This window comes from Clarias gariepinus, chromosome 22 (assembly GCF_024256425.1).
Source record: "Clarias gariepinus isolate MV-2021 ecotype Netherlands chromosome 22, CGAR_prim_01v2, whole genome shotgun sequence".
NCBI lineage: Eukaryota > Metazoa > Chordata > Actinopteri > Siluriformes > Clariidae > Clarias > Clarias gariepinus.
Window position 1 is genome coordinate 3,956,433 of NC_071121.1, and position 20,266 is coordinate 3,976,698.

Genomic DNA, 20,266 nt, shown 5'->3' on the forward strand with positions numbered 1-20,266 from the left:
CATCCTCGCAGTGGAAGACCACGTGTAACAACGCCTGCACAGGATTGGTACATCCGAATATCACACCTGCGTGACAGGTACAGGATGGCCACAACAACTGCCCAAGTCACACCAGGAACACACAATCCCTCTATATAATATATATTTTTATATATATATTTTTTTATTAAACATGGTTAATTTTTTTGGCGGCCCTCGCATAACCTTGCGGACCTTGCAGAACTTTGCAGAACATCGGCAGGCAATCGCGGCAGCTCACGGTGCCTTACACCGCATCTCACTAAAACTCAAACCACATAGTTGAGATAGGGGTATAAAGCATTACAATCACTCAGAAAAGTGAATGGATGCCGGGATTGAAACTCCCAAGTTTATTTTCCCATTTAAATATATCAAATTTCATCATTAAATTAAGAGTGTCAAAAGAAAAGTCCATCCAGTCATGAATGATGGCAAATGATCAATGAAACATATTTTAAACAAAAAGCAGTGAGCAGCTGGACATCAACAAGTGCAGGTCTGAGAGGTCAAGAAGCTCCATAATCTGTTGCTTTGAAAGGTGAAACTTTCTTTTAAAATAGCCACCTCAGGCAAAATATGAAAAGGGCTGAAGTTATGCCTAAAGAAAAAATTTACATGAACCACACGGCTCCACGGACGGCGCCGTCTTCAGTTTAGCACAACAGCAATAAAATTCTTAAACACGCCTACAGTATATTCTATCATAATGAGCTTCCATACACCGCTGATTTATAAAGACTGCTTCACAGTGGTGGCGACTAGCGTCTTGAGCTGAAACAACGCTAAGAGTGAGTTAAGGTTGGTCCAGACCAATGTGTGACTTACTTAAGAGATACTTAGTGTACAAAAGTTTCGAGAATCGCGCCATAATGTTAAGAGAGAGGTTAAGGTACAACTTAAGAACGATAAGAAGCTTTCGGGAAACCGGGCCCTGAGCATTTCCATATGAGAAGTCACGGGATTGGGACTAAACAGCTGTGGGTCTATAAGAAAACCACTTGTTAGTAAGGAATCGAAAAGGATCATGTGGTCTGAAGATTGAGATTTTGGAGCCTATTCCAGTCTGATGAAAGGGTAAGATGGGAAGCGCATGAAGCGATCATGCATAGTGTCCACTTTACAAGCCTCTGGAGGCAGTGTTATGATCTGGGGTTGCTTCAGTTGCTCAGGTCGAGACTCAGCACCTAGAAGTCAGACCTGAATGTACTGAATCACCAGGTTATCACATCTATGGAGTTTTTGTTCTCTGTTGGCACATGTATATTCCAGGACTAAGCCTGTGAAATAATGGCTCTGGGAGCATGAGGACACATTAACTGACCATCACAGAGTGTCTGATTGTAACCACTGTCACCACAGTCGTGGATATTTAAGACAAAAATAAAGAGTGGATATTAAAGACATAATAGCCTTCAGGTCCATCCAGATTGACCATTCTAGTCTCTGACCTCTCTCATTAACATGATATTTAAACTCAGAGAACTGCAAGTAGATGTTTAGGAGATGAGTGAGATTGTAATGAGGTGTTTATGTCTAAGAATGCTGCGAAGAAAAAGTCATCTATGAAGTCATTTGTGTGTTTGCTGTTTAAAGCAGTTTAAAGTCACACAAACAGAACTTTCTTTTTTTTCTTTTTTCTTAATTTTATTTAAACTCGTGAGTATATTTACCTGAAGTCAGGAGTTTCAAATGAATGATTTATTCATAAATATGCTTGAACCATATTTAAATTCCTAAACAAATAACATAATTCAAGCATTGGACTACGGTTCAGATGGTCCCAGGTTCAAATCCCACGACCACAAAGTTGTCCCTGTTGGGCCCTTGAGCAAGGCCCTTAACTGCTTAAATGTAAAATGATATTAAAAAAAAAAAAAAACAATGTTACTTACTCAGGATAAGGGCGTCTGTCTAAATGTAAATGCATAAACTTAATGCAATTGTTAATGAAAGCCTTCGACACTTATAAAATGCTTGTAATCACACACACACAAACACACACATACACACACACACTCTCTTTCCCTGAGCCCTTGGTAAACATCTAATCACCGTCCGTATGCAAATGAGTCAAGACGTAGCCTAACGTAGTGTCGTGTCGGAGTTCAGCGGTCACGGAGTGGAAAGACTGAAGAAGAAGCTGCAGCGATGAGTCCACGTCCGCTGAATTCGACAGACCGAAGACAAATGACCGTTGTCTGACAGACCCCTACGTAAAGCCCCACCCCACACTGTAGTTCCATGGATGAATTTGGGAAAGTTTTCCAAAGGGAAATAAGAGACTGTTGTTGTAGAGTGGATTGGAGAGAAGAGAGCTGTTCATTTACTATAAAAAAAATAATAATAAATTAAATATATAAAAAAACATAATATGATCTGTTCTATAGCTCATCTGTTTTAACTTATTTTTTTTTATTATTCATAAGACAACCTTTCAGTTTTGTAAATATTCTAGTTATAGTGTCTTATTTTTAAATCTTACTTTAGGTTAAACATTTTTGAGAATTAGACCAAGATAAATGTTATGTCGTTGATTGATAAAAATCTGGATTAAGGATATTTTATTTTATTTTGTTCTATTTATTTAATTTGTATTTTTTTGGCTCCTCCCCCCCCCCCGAGGGATTGTCACTTAATTGTGGTCAGGGGGGTTGCGTGCCTCATCAGTGCCCTTAAGAGCTATACCAGCAGGAGCTTAGTCTTCAAGTGGGACACCCAAGTTGGACAGGTCTGAAAGTAGAGGCCTGACAAAGTGCAATCCACTTCAGGTTTTGGACGCAGCTAACAACACAATTCAGAAAGGATAATACTGTTACTATAAGCACAGGGGAAAAAACAGTGCTCGAACCGAACACACATGATGCCCCCTTTAAATTACAACCCCCCCCCCCCCCCCCAATATGGTCTGGTCGAGAACCGGCCCTGCTTGTATTATCAGTATACCATAGTAACATTTGACTAAAAGATCTAAAAACACTGAAGCAGCAGACTTTTAATGAAAATTAATTCTCGTCTCATTCTTTAAACTTTTGTCCACAGCTGATGGATAACCACTAGAGGGCAGCAGAGCTTTCAGTTCGAGCTTTCACTTCTCGACCCCAGGGCCAAGCACCAAAAGGCATAGTTTTAAAATTGCTATTAATATTGTTCCTTCTTCCTTTTATTCTTCTGTTTATTCCCCATCATCTTTTTATTCTTTATTATTATTATTATTATTATTATTATTATTATTAGTGGAGGTGGAAGTAGAGGTAGTAGTATTCCTAGATGAATACATGAACATGAACATGAATATGAATATGAATATGAAAGAATTTCTAGATTTTTAAGAAATGACTCATTTCATGAGCTTCTTTATTTAGCTCTCTACGTGATTTTCCAGCACTGACTCGGGTGTTTCTGTGAGTTTTCAGCCTCTCGGTTGTGTTGTTTCTCTAAATCCCACAAGCAGATCCTCTTTCACTTTCATTTCCCGGAAGGTTTCTGCACTTCAACAGCAGCCTGAGTCTCCGAGTGACTGTCTGCGACTGGGAAAACACTTCACTTCAATTCCTTCAGCAAACAGATCATCCTTTACATCTACACAGCTCAGCATTTCTTTAACTTATTGATGAAAATAAGGAGATGTGCAGTTAGTTCAGGGTTTAATAGCAAAATGACCAACAGCTCTACAGCACCTAAACTCATCACGGTAAGAGCTCTTTCACACACACACACACACACTCACACACACACACACACACACACACACACACACACACACACACACACACACACACACACACACACACACACACAATATACATATTTAAAGTTTGGTTACTTGATTATTCTAAAGCATAACACAAAACCATTTATATGGCCTTTTACACACAAGCCTGAGGATTCTGTACTAAAAACAAAAAAAAGGGTTTCAAGCATCAAAATGTGTCTAAAAATCCTTAATTAAACAATATGTATAGAGCAATATGCAATTTTAGCTAATTCAAAGCAGTCAAAAGCACAGAAATAAGAAAGGGTGAACAACGCAGTACGTTACTCAACTTTACTTTCACTTTTACACTGAACCATTCTTTCAGTTTAACACTCACACACACACACACACACACACACACACACGCACACACACACAGGAGAGCAGAGAGCTTACAGGAAACCTGGGCTCTCTCCTTCCACTGAATACCTGCAGGATTTAACTATTAAAAAGAATAAAAATTTGTTTTAGATAGATAGATAGATAGATAGATAGATAGATAGATAGATAGATAGATAGATAGATAGATAGATAGATAGATTACAGAATACAAAAAAGAAAACATGATTTTCTTACTTTTATTATATCAAATACAGATATACAGATGCACAGTCAGATAGACACACAGACAGTTAAATATTGGGAAATTTTATATATACTTACTTTTATATATACTTCATTATAAGATATATAAATATTACTTTATTATAAGACTTTATATATATATAAAATCAATGTTACTTGTGGTTAACTTTATATATATATACAGTACTTTCATTTGAAATATATTCGCATATAATAACTTTTTTTCTTTGATTTATCTCATTATTTTATTTAGTTTATTTTATATTCAAGGTTATTAAATGACAGATAGATACTTGGCACAGGTTTAACACCTGATGCCCTTCCTGAAACCAACACCCCCCCCCCCCCCCCCCCAATTTAAGTGTTTAAAATATTATTATATAACAATACAAACATATAAAAAAAAACTTATTTTTACTTATGTTTAACTTAATTTATACATATAATCCATAGAACACATATATTCTATCTTTTCGAATGGTTTTATTTAAAATTTCAGTTTGACTGCAACTGTGTAAATTGCCAATATTTTGTCACAAACCCGCCGGTCGTAGAACAGGTGTGTGTGACATATTTTTAAATTTCAAAAATTACATTTCTCTTAGTACATTTTTTCCTTGCAGTAAAACCCTTCTATCTTTTTGTCTTTTCATGCTACACTACCTTTATAGGGCAAATTGAAAAATATATGGAAATGCAGACAAAATATAATCCAACATGAGCATAATAGATTAGATAGATTATTGCAATAAATTAATTAAATTATTTATTATAGTTCTTTTGATTGACACAAACAAACAAACAAACAAATGAGTTCTATGATTTATTTAGGATGCAGGTGATGGTGATCCTGAACTCCACACGGCAAACCCTTCGAACTCTGTGTTTCCTAAAACAGCAGACGAACTCTGCAAACTTCCTGGGAGATTACGTAAGTGTTGCATTTATACTTCTGATGATAATTTTAAAAGGATTACGTACTCACTGTTATAGCTAACTAGCTAAAATTCCTTATGCATTATGCATTTGTTTTAGAGTAAATGATATGCAGGACTATATTTTTAAATCAAAATAGTGCATTTGATAAACTATTATAATAGGTATAAAGTATAAACATCATTTTAAATGGGTAATTTGTGAGTGATCTGTAAAACAGTAAAGCACTTTACTGCAAGTTAAATAGAAGAAAATACACTTAAGTAGCCTAATTTTTTAGCCTATTTTTTTTGCATATTGGAGTGTACATTTTATTCTCCCAAATATATTTTATGTATTTCATAAAATGTTACAAAAAAAAAAAAGAAACTAATAATGTAAAGCAACATTTAAAGAAAACAGAAATGCATTATCATAATATGAAACCAAAACCTGACTTGTTCAGGTCTGAAGATCATAATGTGGTATTTAATATGTTTGCATTAAAGAGACAAATAATGCCTTATTACATAAAATCCAAAGTGTATAAATCAAAATGATTAGATAGTACCTGATCAGCAAGCCGAGGGCGACGGTAGCAAGGAAAAACTCCCTGATGTACATAATAGACCATAATGTTGTGCTGATGTGCTAAATATAACCAAATACACTGAATATAGCGGTGATCATATTAAACACAACAGCACTCCTTCTCATATGTAATCCCCTGTTACACTAATGCACTTATCCCAGCATTTTTTACTAGTGCTTGGACATCAAGGTAGAAAGTTTTCTCAGAACGATAGAGACATGATCAGACTGATTCCCGTATGAAATGCTGGCCTCCCAGGAACTCCTTTAGTGTCCCAAACTTGTGGTAATGGTTAGGAGTGAGGTCCTGTGATGTGCTTGTTATGTTGCTGAACAATTATGTGTACAGTTCCCACACACAGATGTACATCTATTCCGCAAGTTGGCCACCATTTTCCACTCGCTTAATTTTTACAGGAATGACTGCAGTGGGCTCCAAGCCACCCCGTCCAAGAATATCAGTCACAGTAAAGTACTGCCTTCTTTAAAACTTCAGATGTTTTACTCCGACGTAGAGTCTCATCACTGTACTGTGCTTGGAGCCTTCTGTAAAAATCAGTCTTACATACAACTCCGTTCACCAAAAACGTCATTGCGGTTCCTGGTTTGACTTGAATAAGTCTCGTATAAATTGATTTAAAAGACAAAAACAGACATTATACAAATGATAAGCGCCACATCATGTTTTATTGTGTTTATGTGAGACCATTTTCGTGTTATTAAATGTAATTTAGGATTCGACACAAATGTCACCATGCTAACCTTTTTACTTCACTTAGTTATGTAATTTAGGATGTATAGAAGCTGATGGCATGGCATGAGATGTGTGTGCATGTTGTTGTTTATTAGGTATTAATCCGTCTCTATGGGATAAAGACGATGTTAATTTGTGGTTGCGATGGGCTCAGAGGGAATACGCCCTGCGCCGTGCCGATCACGAGAAGTTCGAGATGAACGGCAGAGCGCTGTGTCTCCTCACCAAGGAGGATTTCCGGCTGCGCTGCCCCAGCTCAGGTGACATAACAAAATCAGCATTTTCTAGATCTATCAGTGAGTTGATAAGTTCTTTCCCTATTAGTCAGCTAATAAACCATTAGCTTTTGACTATGCAAAAACAAACAAACAAAAAAAAACAACATCTAGTTCTACAGACATGGACAACTGGATATCTGCTCCAAGGACAGTTCATGCATGTAGCTGAACCTAAAGCTACCAAGCCATCAGTAGAAGAAAGGAGAAAGGCTGGCTAGATGTGCTGGTGCATTGGCAGGACTGTGAGAACGTCTTGAGCCAACTCTCATTTCTTCGACTTTATTCATTTTCTTATTTGGTCTTCCTGAAGGCTTTTTTTTGGCATGATCCAGTCAGGAACTGCTGCAGATGATGACAGATGATTTTTAGGCACTTTGCAGCCAGTAAAACATGTGTTTCCATTTCTTTATTTTAATCTACATCATTTATTTTAGGTTTATATGAAGAAATAAAGGGAGGCTTAACACTTTTGCATAGTACTAATGAAGTGGCCAGAAAGTATATGTTTAAAATAGTGGAGATCTTCTTACGTTTTATTTCAGACAGTCAATTCATAAATTAAGTGCCAACACCATATGTTTTGTTTTCTGGGAAAAAAAAAAATTGCTCAACGATAGCAGTATATTTCTCTGATTTTAATTTTGACTTCCAGGTGATGTACTGTATGAACTCCTCCAGCATGTTAAGCAGCAGCGACGCTCCCAGACACAGGCAACACCCAGCTCTATCGGCACTGCAGGTGAGAACACACACTCAATACATGGACAAGTATTTTTTTTTATAGACAGTAGAGAATTTTGGCTTTTTGCAAGGTGTTGCATGAATTAAAGGAAAAGAAAGAAAACATTGTAAACCAGATGAGATTTTTTACAATGTTTATGGTTTTGTGTAAAAATGGGCGGGGCTAAAAGTGACATTTATGCACCCAGTTGACTGAGCACTTTATGTTTTGTGAGTTACTAAATGCAAATGAGTTGTGCTTTTTTACTTTGCAAGCAGTCAACATAGACAGACGAGTATACGGAAAATTTCAGACTTTTTTCTGAAACAAATTTAGCAAACTTTTTTTTCGTTACACAAACATTCACACACAACACTTACACAATGATAAATGAGACCCATGTCTTAGTGGGGAAAACTCATCAGATGTTACTGGTTCGAGCTGACAGAAAGGTAACAGTTACACAGATAAAGTAATTATTTCGTGCAAGCGCGTTAAACAAGAAAGATAGATTACAACAGCCGAAGAATATTTCAGGTTCCAAAGACAGGAATCTGAGGCTGCAGCGGGCACAGCATCACCAAGTCTGGAAGAAGAACAAAGCCTATTCTGATGAATCGTGATTTCTGGTGATGGTCAGAATTTGTCACCAACAGCATGAATCAACTTGGCTTGTGTTAGTCCACATTGCAGGCTGGGTGGTTAAGGAGGTGGTATAATGGTGCAGAGAAGGTTTTCTTGGCAAACTTTTCACCCATTTATACCAATCCAAAAGCTGCTCCCCTGCCATGGGCTCTAAATCCAAATGAACACTTTTGGGATGCGAGAGATTTGCAGCAGGAAGCTCTTATGCAATCTGGACAACATGGACAAGAATCTTAAAGGAATGATTCTACAATGTTGTGGAATGCATTCTATGAAGATCTTCAGAGTGTAGTCAGGCCCAACCCACGTATTAGTTTCTGTATTTGCAACTGTATTCGGTTTTGACAGTGGAAGGTGTTCTTAGCAACTAAGCAGTAGGATTTTCTCAGTTCTTTGCAAATTAGATATGCCATGGTGAAGGGCTAGTCTTGTGAGTTTTTGGATATTTCTTCAATTACGCATTCACTACTTTAGTTCCGACCCACACTTAATATCCGTGTACTGTATCTGAACAACATTTGTGGTTTTATCTTAAACTATTAAATGCACTTCGTTATTTTAAAGTAAAATTAAGCTCGGAAGGGGAATTTGAAAATTTTGCAATAAATTACACTTTATATAGTCTTTTTTTTTTTAAGATTTTTGAGAATTGAAACTTCATTCACTCCTTTTAATATTTTGAGGCAACCAATTTTAAATGCTGTAATGTTACTTGTGGTTAACATCCACGCAGAAGAGAAACCAGTTCAGAAAAGTCTGCAGTTTTTCGAATTTCATACATTAAAGCAGGAATTTTCAAAATTTTACAAAGTAATGGATTTTCCCAAGCTGCTAGCACCTCCTTCATTGTATTACCTACCAACCCTAATAATTAGTTCACTACAGAACAACATTTTCCACCAGCCCAAGCATCTCCTCAATCAATGGCACAAGTACTGTAAATGCAAAGAAAACAAAGTATATGTCTTAGTCTGTGCTGGTAATATCAATATTTTTAGTAACAACTTTTCTAAAATCAAGTTGAGACAAGAGAGTTAGAGAAGAATTATCAGATAATGAAGTCCAAAGCAGTGAGTCATAGTTGGATCTAGAATCCAGTGAGGAACACAAATTGGATGGAAAAAAAAAAGACATGAATGTTAATGTTAGCACATTTATTACAGAAAGGCCTATAATCATCACAAGTATTTCCTATTATTAGAGTAGATTAAAACTATTTCAATTATTTTAAGCATGTCTTGTTCTAATGCTTGTGTCATGCTGCATTACACCCACACATATCACCAATGCCACAGAAAAGCCCATATAGCACACTCACTCACTCACTCTCACTCATCTTTTATACCGCTTTATCCTATATTCAGGGTCGCGGGGGGTTATGAGGCTTAGGGCACGAGGCAGGGTACGCCCTGGACAGGGTGCCAATCCATCGCAGGGCACAGACACACACCCATTCACACACTATAGTCAATTAGGGAACGTCAATTTACCTAACCTACATGTCTTTGGACTGTGCGAGGAAACCGGAGTACCCGGTGGAAACCCACCAAGCACGGGGAGAACATGCAAACTCCATGCACACAGAGACGGGAATCGAGCCTGGCCGGGAATCGAACCCGGACACTGGGGGTGTAAGGCAACAGTGCTAACCACTACACCACCGTGCCGCCCCATATAGCACAAATAAAAAATTTTTTAAAAAAAAGTCAACATTGGCCACGATAGAAAGGTATCAGAACACTCAGCACGTCACAGCCTGCTGCATATTAGATGCAGGCACAGGTCTCAAAGTTGTTGATCCGGCCCCCACATTCCTCCGGTTCTCAATCCGGCTGAACATCTATGAGATGTCCTGGACAACCATGGAGACCCCGTCGTGCAAATTAATGCACTTCAAGCATTTGCTGCTAATGTCCACCATTGTGTAATGTTTTAAGGTTTAATGTTACGACTGTAACAGTACAGTCTGAAGTGGGTTATTATATGAGTAAATCCAAATATATACATTCTAAAAAAAAAACAATTAGAAGATTGAATGTCTTAAACTAACGTAAAGGATTTGGAGAATGCAGCAGTGCATCTTGTTTGCATACAGTACCACTCACTAGTAAAACTGCTAGCTTTTCTAACAATAATAGCTATTACATTCAAACTCAGGTGGCATGGAGGTGTAGTGCTTAGCATTGTGGCCTCACTCCTCTAGGGTCAAGGTTTCAATTCCCACCTTAGGTTGGCACGTGTGGTGTCCTTGGTGGGTTTTCTCTGGGTATTCTGGTGTCCTCCCAAGGACATGCATATTAGGCTAACTGGTGTTGACCAAATTGCCCACAGTGTGTCTGTGTGTGTGCCCTGAGATGGTTTGGCACCCTGACCAGGGTGTTCTCCGCCTCGTTCTTGTAGTCTCCAGAAATGAGACTTGCCTCCAGACTTCTCACAACCCTGTGCTGGATAAGCAGTACACAGGATGAATGAATAAACATTTAAACTGGTCTGCCGTTTTAGCCAAATATTCAAATATGTTGCATCCTGCCCCCAGGCACAGCTACTATTTTATCCGAATATTTATCTTTCAGAGGATATTCCACTCTTTTATCTGTGTATTAAATAATTTTATTTGTATATGAAATTTTATATATGTTTATGTGGTGATTTCTTTCCTTCACAGAACTACACTCTTATATAAAGCTTCACTCTTTGAGAACCTCACACAGGAGGAGCTTGCCCGTGTTTGTTTTGGTTTGCATTTTTATGTTTATTTCCTGGTTGCACCAATGCCAGAACAAAGCCAAAAACCTGCACCAACCTGCAACACTTGTTCTACAGAGCAAAAAAAAAAAAAAAAAAAATTCTCTGCATCTTCCTTCTGTGCAAGTGAACAAAAGAAGAGTAACCTGATTGCCTTTATTATTAAAGGCTGCCTTTATTTTCCTGTGCACTTTTAGATACCGTTGAAGTCAGGAAGCTTGAGTTTATCAAAAGGTGTGGCAACTGGCAATAAAATGGTTGGTGTGGTGAAAAAAAAACAAAAAGAATGGCTTCATTCAATCTGCAATAAATTATATCAGACTCTGCAGCATGGGAGCCAACTGACTAAGAAACGTTTAACTAAATCATGCTCATAAAATTTCATAACAATCAAGTTCAAAAGTCAGGAAGGGTTTTAAACAGACAGACATTGTTTTATATAAACAAAGAAAAAATATACTACTAGATATTTACTAGAATGAAGTAACTTTTAATGTCACACAAAGAAAGAGAAAAAAAATATATTATTTATTTAATCCCCTTATGCTCAATCACATAAACAAAATTTAATCAACCATATATATATATATACACTACCGTTCAAAAGTTTGGGGTCACTTGCAAATTTCTTTGTTTAGTGATTTATTTTCTACATTCTACAACAATACTAGGGATTTCAAAACTATAAAATAACACATATGGAATTAGGTACATAACAACAACAAAAACAACAGTTATTTGTTCTGTCAAGACACAGAGGTCAGCCTTCATCTAATAGTTCTTGCAAAAAATCCGTCTCTCTCTCTCTCTCTCTCTCTATATATATATATATATATATATATATATATATATATATATAGAGAGAGAGAGAGAGAGGCTACTTTTTTATTTTAATTAAAAATTCACGTCTGTGAAAATTATTCATTATGCTCCCAGAACCACTTTTTCACAATCCTGAAATGGAGTCCTGAAATGTTCCCATGCAATCTGGGAAGAAAAATTCAGTACACCAGGTGGTCAGCTGACTTCATTTTATTGCCACACAACGTTGCTTAGTCTAGACCTGAGCAACTGAAGCAACCCAGATCATAACACTCCCTCCAGAGGCTGGTACACTGGACACTATGCATGGACACTTTATGCGCTTCCCTTCTTACCCTGACGCCCATCATTCTGGAATACGCTCAGTCTAAACTCATCAGATCACATGACCTTTTTCCATCGCTCCAAAGTCCAATCTTTACGTTCCCTATACTGTAGCAAACTGAAGGCTTTTTTTTCTGACTTGTGTCAATAACAAGTGCTTTTCTTATGGACACACAGCTGTTTAATCCCAATCCTTCGCATCACATCGTGTGTGTATGGAAATGCTCTTACTCTCTTTATTAAATGTCCAAGTGTTTAATCATTTTTTTCATTTGAAAATAAAAAGGGCTTCTTCTTCTTCTTATTATTATTATTTTTTTTTTTTAAGTTGACAGTTAAGCAACACTATCCAGGTGTTTGTTCATGTGTTGGACAGTTCTTAAACCACTTCCAGTCTTTTTTTATTTTATATTGCTTGATGAAGTCATATTATTATTATTATTATTATTATTGTATAATATGCACACACTATATTGTTGTTTATTTTCAGCAGTGGACCTTTGTAACTGTCACTGATTCTCTCTCGTACTTCCTCGTTGTAGGTCTGTGCAGCTCCACTAACAGATCTGTGCCTGTGTGTCCAGTGAATCCACACTCTCGAACCTTAAACACGTCCGGTCCAGAAATGGGACAAAATTCACAAGTTCAGCCAACTAGCCTTCCACAAACGCAAACAGGTTAGAAAACACAAGAAGAGAAAATAGATTTCACATCATAAATATTTCCAATATAACTGTTTTTTGTTACTCTGAACATGTTGTAAGATGGAGGTTAGGCGTAGGGATAGCTTAGTGGTTGAGTCATTGGACTACAGTCCAGAAGGTCCCAGGTCCAAACCCAACCTCCACCAAGTTGCCCCTGTTCGGCCCATGAGCAAGGCCCTTAACCCTCAACTGCTCAGATATAAAAGGAGATAAAAATGTAAGTTATTTTGGATAAGGGTGTCTGCCAAATGCTGTAAATGTAAAAAAAAAACAAAAATAAGTGCGCAGTCTTAGTTTGAAGCTAAAATTTTTGACACTCCTGAACTAACACTATGGAGCTTCAGTGATTATTTTAACCAAGAGGCATTTATGTAAATATGAAAATATTAGCATACACAATGCTTAACTGAAAGAGCTAATAAATATCATTTATTCTGAAAAAAAAAAAGCCTAGATAAGGTTTTTTTTAGTGTAGTGCACTCCATCACAAGTTATTCCTCCCTCCATGAATCATTTAGAGCATCCATGTGTTTCTGAAGAAGGAAAATCACAGATGTCTCCAGTCATGGCTGGCCATCATCACGTCCTCTGCAATAGAGACGAACCGCTCAACCTGTCCTACAAAACGAAATCGTCCAAGGTCACAACGCCGAGCAGTGAAGCCAACGGAAAACTTACAGGTAAAACTGGATCTGCCAATCATAACTTCCTTATTACTTCCTAGACTTGACATATTGCTTAGCATAAACAACTGGATATACCTACACAATACATTCCACAAGAATGTTTAAGTTAAGCTAGTTACTTATCTTTTAGCTTATCTAACCTGTCTAGTAGTAGCTATCAGCTTATTAATAGCTAGAAAAGTTTGCTAATAAGCTAATTCATGTTAGCTTAACTAGTATCCTAAGCTAAATACTTACCTTTTAGTGCATTTGTTGTTGGCATTTACCAATAAATTGGCTCATGTTACCTAAAAGTAATGAAGTTGACAGGCTTGCTAATGTTTGTTAAACTACACAGCCAGCTGCCATGTTTTCGAAGGGTAAATGCAGTATGTTTATATCATGCTATAAAAGAGAAATGTATAAAATTCCTAATGGAAAGCTTGTGCACTATATGGGGTGTACAATCCCTTCCATCCACACACACACACACACAAGTAGTGCCCTTAAGGAGTAGTGAGAGAGGGATTTTGGATTCAGCCTTGTGTTAGAAGCTAGTTAGCGTTGTAGCTCACGCTAGCCATGAGGTGGATCATGAATCTGTCAGCGCACTAGCACAAGCTTACACTTATGTTGACTAGCAGTAATGAAAGATTCAAACACAACATGGCAATTCAGAAGAACTTAAAAGCAGTTGCTCTCCCCTATTTCCCTCTTTTATACTTTCACCCATGAAAATGAATAAACTGGTTGAATAAATATCCTGTTGCCAGCATTCTAAATTGTTCTCTACAAGTAAAAATAAAGACTTTTTGATTGTACCTGTATGTGATACAACAAAACAGTTGCCGTTTTTCTATGAGCAAGTAGACCTCCTTAAGAACAACATCATTTTGTCTAGGAGACAAATATGTTCACAGTGTTATCGCTTATTCAACATTTACCACAAGCAAAGTACAAATATTTTAATATTATTTAAGTTATAATTTAATAAATAGATTTTTCACCATTCTAGATTGCAGATTATTATGGGATTACGTGTACCAGCTGCTGTTGGACACTAGATATGAAGCCTACATCAGGTGGGAAGACCGGGACTCCATGATCTTTAGAGTGGTGGACCCGAATGGACTCGCTCGCCTCTGGGGAAACCATAAGGCAAGTAACACAGTTACCTACAACACTTCAGAGCTTCACTTTTTGTTTTAGGCCGCTTTTAAAATACAAAAATACATTCAGGTGTCAGGTGTCAAATCAAACTGGGACTTTTAATGATTTTTTTTTTTTATAAATGAAAGTGTCAGTTACTGAAGACTTCAAGCAAAGTACAGCGATGAGACTCTTGGCCGCAGTAAAACATTTGAATGGTGCAAATGTTTTAAAGAAGGCTGTATGTCCGTGAACCTCCAGGGTCCGGGTTCGATTCCCGGCCATGCTTGATTCCCATCTCTGTGTGCATGGAGTTTGCATGTTCTCCCCGTGCTTGGTGGGTTTCCTCCAGGCACTTCGGTTTCCTCCCACAGTTCAAAGATATGCAGGTTAGGCTAATTGGTGTCCCCAAATTGCCCCTAGTGTGTGAATGAGAGTGTAAGTGTGTGTATGTGTGTCCTGGTATGAATTGGCACCCTGTCCAGGGTGTACCCTGCCTTGTGCTCTAAGTATCCTGGAATAGGCTCCAGGTCCGAGCGCCTTGAATACAGGATAAAGCGGTATAGAAGATGAGTGAGTGAGTAAGTGAGTGAGTGAGTATGTCCATGAATGACGATCCTTGCCGAGGTGGCTCCGAGCCCACTGCAGTCTTTACATAAACATTCCTTAAAAATCGACAGATTACTTGTTGCCAACTTGGCCAACAATGATTCACTAACGCCACTTGCACATTTGGGGAACTTGGCTGAGAGTTATTGCCACATCCCTCTTACAGTCCTGACCTCACGCCAAGTAATTTCCACGTTTGCACCATTAAAGGATGAAGCTTGGTATCCAAGCACTAGTGAAACGCTGGGATAAGTGCATTAGTGCAGCCGGGGATTATATAAAGAAATAAAGGGATTTTGTCCCTAAAAACTCTTTTTTTAATCCTCACAATCAAAAGCCTTGCTTTGACTTTAATGCTCGTATAATAAAAAGTAATTCTAATGGATACCATTTCATAGCCTTTTACCATTTCCACCTTTAACCCAGAACTTTAGTTACTGACTGTGCAGAGTTTTGTATGGTCGTCCTGCATCAGCTATGCTAAGTTGCCCTTAGGTGTAAATGTGCATTAGCAACAAACTGCAAGTGTGTTCCTGCCTCACGTTCGCTGTTCTCAGGAAAGGCTCAGGAACTGCCCAGGATAAAAGGTTTACAGTAGATGGCTGGATCAATGCTATTTTATGGTGTATACCAGATATAAAGCACCCTGTTCCTCTACAAACGAGAGCACATGATACATGATAAAGGCATGAAAACCGTTTCACAGCTATGTCACTTTGGCCCACGTTCCCAAGATTAGTAAATCCACTAGTTTTGAAAGCTTAGACACATATAAAGCAAGTACTTGGCTCTGGTCTACCCTGCTTATTTTAATGTTTTGCTTGCTCTCCCACTTCATTTAAGAAAAGACTGTTAATTAGTTGCTTAGTTAAATCAGGTGTGCTGGAGGCTGATAAAAGATTAAAACATGCAGGGCAGTGGTGCTCCAGGACCAACATTAAAAGCCCTTGCTCTAGAAGATTTAATACTGGAGAACCTGTTTATGAGATATTAGTTTATTCTTAAAATTATATCTGTTTTGCGATTGTAGTGCTAGACTCACATAAGCCCCATTGTGGGTGTGTACTAACAATTTCTTGAATTGTTCACAACTGAAAACCTTTAAGAAGCAATTGCAAACTACTAAACAGTTATGCACATACTGTACAGCATGACTTATATTCAGGCTGCGTTTCTATATGTATTAAAACTTCTGGGAGGCCCTATATACATTAAAACCTTATATAAATAAGGAAAAGCTCACTTAGCCACACGTGTTAAAAAAAAAAAACTATCATTTTCTCATTTCAAAACTTTTAAACCTTTTGCATTAAAGGCACTGCTACATTAACTAGCACCCTCAGTGATGGCAGACTTAATTGGCATTTGTATGGCATTTTTACTTAAAGCAAGTTGGGGGAAAAGGAAAAACATGCCTCCAATATTATCCAGTGCCTCCACATCTGGAGCTCCCCCTAGTGAAGAATCTTGCACTTACAAAGGGCAATGAATCAGATTCAAGATTTAAAAAATTATTTGTGACAGACATGGTTGTACAAGTACAGCAATAGTGAAATGCAATACCATCATATCATATCATATCATATCATATCATATCATATCAGCCCATTATATAGGAAACCAATTAAATAACATTAAAGATTTTAATGCACAAACCACATCAACCAATTAGATTAGTATATCATCTTCACATTTCAAAGGCTATAAATGCTAGATTATCTATATCTAAATATATATTTAAATTAATTTCAATTAAATTCAAAGCAATGAAAATTAGTTACTGAAAAAATACTGCAATTAAGTTACAAAAATTGAAATAGGAAAAATGGACAGCTAGTTTCAATCTTAAACTGGCCACATGGGAGTGATGGATATTAATCAGTTGATGAAAAAAATTAAGGTCGACCTACCTCTGACCTATCTTCCCATCCACTGAGTTGGAGAATTCCCTTATTTCGGGGCAACTAAAAACCTTTAAGGGGTTTAAGGGAACCCAGATCCTGGCTCCACTTATTCTACTGTACATACACCCTTACTGTAACACGACAAATAGCGACATACAGTAAGGCACGAGTCCAGGGTGAGAACAGAGATCACACAGAGAGGGTCAAGATTTTGTTTCTACTTCAATTAAAACCCTCTTTGATTTTGTGCATTTCAGAACCGAGCCAACATGACCTATGAGAAAATGTCTCGAGCACTACGGCATTATTATAAACTCAACATCATCAAAAAAGAGTCGGGCCAGAGACTCCTCTTCAGGTGGGTGACTTTTTGTTTACTGTATACACATTTATGGGGTCAAAAAATTATAAAACTGTGACCACAATGTTTTTATTTAGGACGATGTTGAATATCTTAAATTGTAACTGTTTTAAATTCTGCATTATTTTTAGGTTTAAATTACAGCACATTTGTGTTTTTCGAACAATTTATCAGATTACCCTTGAGTCTTCTGTTGAAGCACATGTTCATGTGACACTTGGAACAAAATTCAGACTGCAGGAAAATCTGCTTTGTTTCACAAATTAGATTTATAGGACTGACTGTCCACATTGCTGTTTGAAAGTGATTAGATTAGATTTGGCTCTGTTCAGACCTGCAGTCCAAATCCAACACACTGTGGATGCTGTGGTAATGACGCAGGAGGTATGGGTACATGATAGCATGTGTGCTGTGTTACATGGTAACTTATAACAACAGACAGGTAACAGCACGACAGTTAAGAATGGAAAGATCACATATCATCCTTCAGGTCATATATCCAGTTGGACTAGTTGTTTTGGATACAAGTCCATACCATGTTTTTGTATTGGCTTGAACTTCATCACATTGTGAATGACGTATAGTAATGAGCAGGTTAAAATCTGATTTGGGCGGGTAAAGCATCCAGGCTGACACACATCTGATTTGGATCTGATTTGAAATCGTATTTGCAGAAATCAGATTTTATTTTCTTTTTTAAAAAATCTGATTTGGGCTGGCAGTCCAGATTCTACTTTTAATTTAAATTATTGCTGGGTTTTTTTAAATTTAGTAACAAAAAACTAAAAAGTGCTTGTAAATTTTTCTAAGAAAATATTCTCATTTACTAACTATCCAAATTAAAGATTATTATTATTTTGCATTTTAATTGTACAATTATCCCTAATACCTCTTTAATGTCATTGTCATTCAGCCTTTCGTCCTTCTTCATTGTTCCCTCTGTTCTGTAGATTTCTTAAAACCCCTGATGAGATCATGCTGAGCAGGTCTGATCGTTCTGAGCCCCCTGAGTCTCCTGAAAGCCCCGTGTCACCTCCTGCTTACAAAGAGGGAACTCTGGAAGTGTCGCCGTCCTCAACGCCAAACCACTCTAGTCCTGAAGCTCTTCGCATCCTCAGTGTGTCCCCGCTGCCATGACCATGCAGTCTACATCACAAAATATCTCCATCTTGCACTAGCTCAACCCTGTTTCTTTTTTTTTCTTTCACAGTTTTCACTATAAATGCAAATACAGTTAAACTAATTCAAAATTGATGTGTACAACCATGCTGGCTTAATCTCTACTCTCAATTTCTATTTTCATTTCAACCTGAAAGACCTGGGCATCTAACATTTATATTAAATGTCCAGCTATAAATATCAGACTCTACCTATCTACTCCATCATCCAAATTCCACTATTTCAGTTCTCATCATCATCATCATCATCATCATCATTTTTTTTTTTATGTGAAACTATAGAGATTTTTTTCTTGGTAGAATGCAACAAACACATTACAATCTGGGTTCTGGTTACATTTTAAATCTGTTTTCTTTATGATATGTAATTAATGTAATTATTATCTCATTTTACATGGAAGATTTATAAAAAAATAAATAAAGGTGTGGAAATATTTGAAATTAACTATTTTTATTATACAGTAAAAAATACAATTATAATATATACTTATAATACAACCTGCTGGTTCTAATGAATGACATCAGTGATCTAAAAACATCACGTTTAAAGCCAAAAAACATATTACACCAGTATCACATTGGAGTAAAAATAATTGGAATTGAGTCGCTTCATTGCCATAAAGTTCTCATATGATGTCACTACATAGGGGAAATTCTCGTGCCAATGCCATCTTTACTGGCACACTGTGATCTGTTTTTTTGTCAACTGAGCCATACCATGAAAAACTGTGTATTTGTATTTTGTACAAAATTGCCTATACTGAGATAGCTAGCTAGCATGGCTAGGTACTGTACTTATGTTGCAAATTGTAAAAAAAAAAACAGAAGGCACTAATACAGTTTTAGTGACCGGAATCAACAGCATCATGTTTGATGAAATTCTATCCATATGTAGTGTAGATTTTGAGTTCAAATTATGTGTGCAGTTATGATCTGCATGTAGGCCAAGGTCTAAAAACTGAAACCTTGTTGAAGGTCTGAGACAGGAGCTATTTCAGACTGCTCTCCTCCCACTTTTAGTCTCCATTCTGGACAAGACAGAATAAAAATAGGTGCACATATAAACACTTGTGTGTCTCTCACTGGTTTGTTAGTAGATCGGGTGAGCAGACTCCACTGTCTGAAATGCATTAAAAGACAATAACACAACATACACATAGTGCAACTCAAGCTGTGTTTGGAAAATGCTCTATGAAATTCCCACCACAAATATAGTTCAAATGGCTTAATATGGCTGTTCTACACATTCAATCATATTGGTGTATTTCCTTCGATTTCTGTTTTTCTCTCTCTTGTTAGCTACAAGAACAAAATACCCATGCACCCAACTCATTATCATAAACCACACCCACTAGAACAGATTTACAAGGATTTCACTGGATTTGTTTAATAACTAATAATACTTATGTGACCACATTGGTTTCATTTAGCTTTGAAAGTTGTGACTTTCTCACATTTGTTGTTAATAATATCTCAGTGTTGGTTTAATAAAGATTACACTAACCATGACGGAGTGTGCTGATCCTCTGTGCTGGGATTTA

The 20,266-nt window shown here is 37.1% G+C and overlaps 1 protein-coding gene across 2 annotated transcripts; it reads left to right on the forward strand.

Moving 5' to 3' along the window:
* The first annotated feature begins 3,490 nt into the window (after window positions 1-3,490).
* On the forward strand, window positions 3,491-19,166 carry etv7 (ETS variant transcription factor 7). Of its 2 annotated transcripts, none has more exons than XM_053481763.1 (9): window positions 3,491-3,712; window positions 5,192-5,291; window positions 6,716-6,880; window positions 7,551-7,637; window positions 12,698-12,832; window positions 13,378-13,539; window positions 14,540-14,682; window positions 17,444-17,544; window positions 18,498-19,166. In XM_053481763.1, the coding sequence occupies exons 1-9, from the start codon at window positions 3,632-3,634 to the stop codon at window positions 18,682-18,684; spliced, it is 1,161 nt and encodes a 386-aa protein (XP_053337738.1). In that variant the 5' UTR covers window positions 3,491-3,631; the 3' UTR covers window positions 18,685-19,166. The 2 variants fall into 2 exon arrangements, with proteins under 2 accessions (XP_053337738.1, XP_053337739.1); XM_053481764.1 differs by having other exon boundaries at window positions 12,740-12,832.
* Window positions 19,167-20,266: the final 1,100 nt, after the last annotated feature.

Bases quoted from the DNA above. Each gene is read 5' to 3' on its own strand.
- etv7 (XM_053481763.1), top strand. From the start codon at position 3,632: ATGAAAATAAGGAGATGTGCAGTTAGTTCAGGGTTTAATAGCAAAATG. The intron at 7,638-12,697 runs GTGAGAACACAC...TCCTCGTTGTAG, and splicing joins CAGCTCTATCGGCACTGCAG to GTCTGTGCAGCTCCACTAAC. The intron at 13,540-14,539 runs GTAAAACTGGAT...TCACCATTCTAG, and splicing joins AGCCAACGGAAAACTTACAG to ATTGCAGATTATTATGGGAT.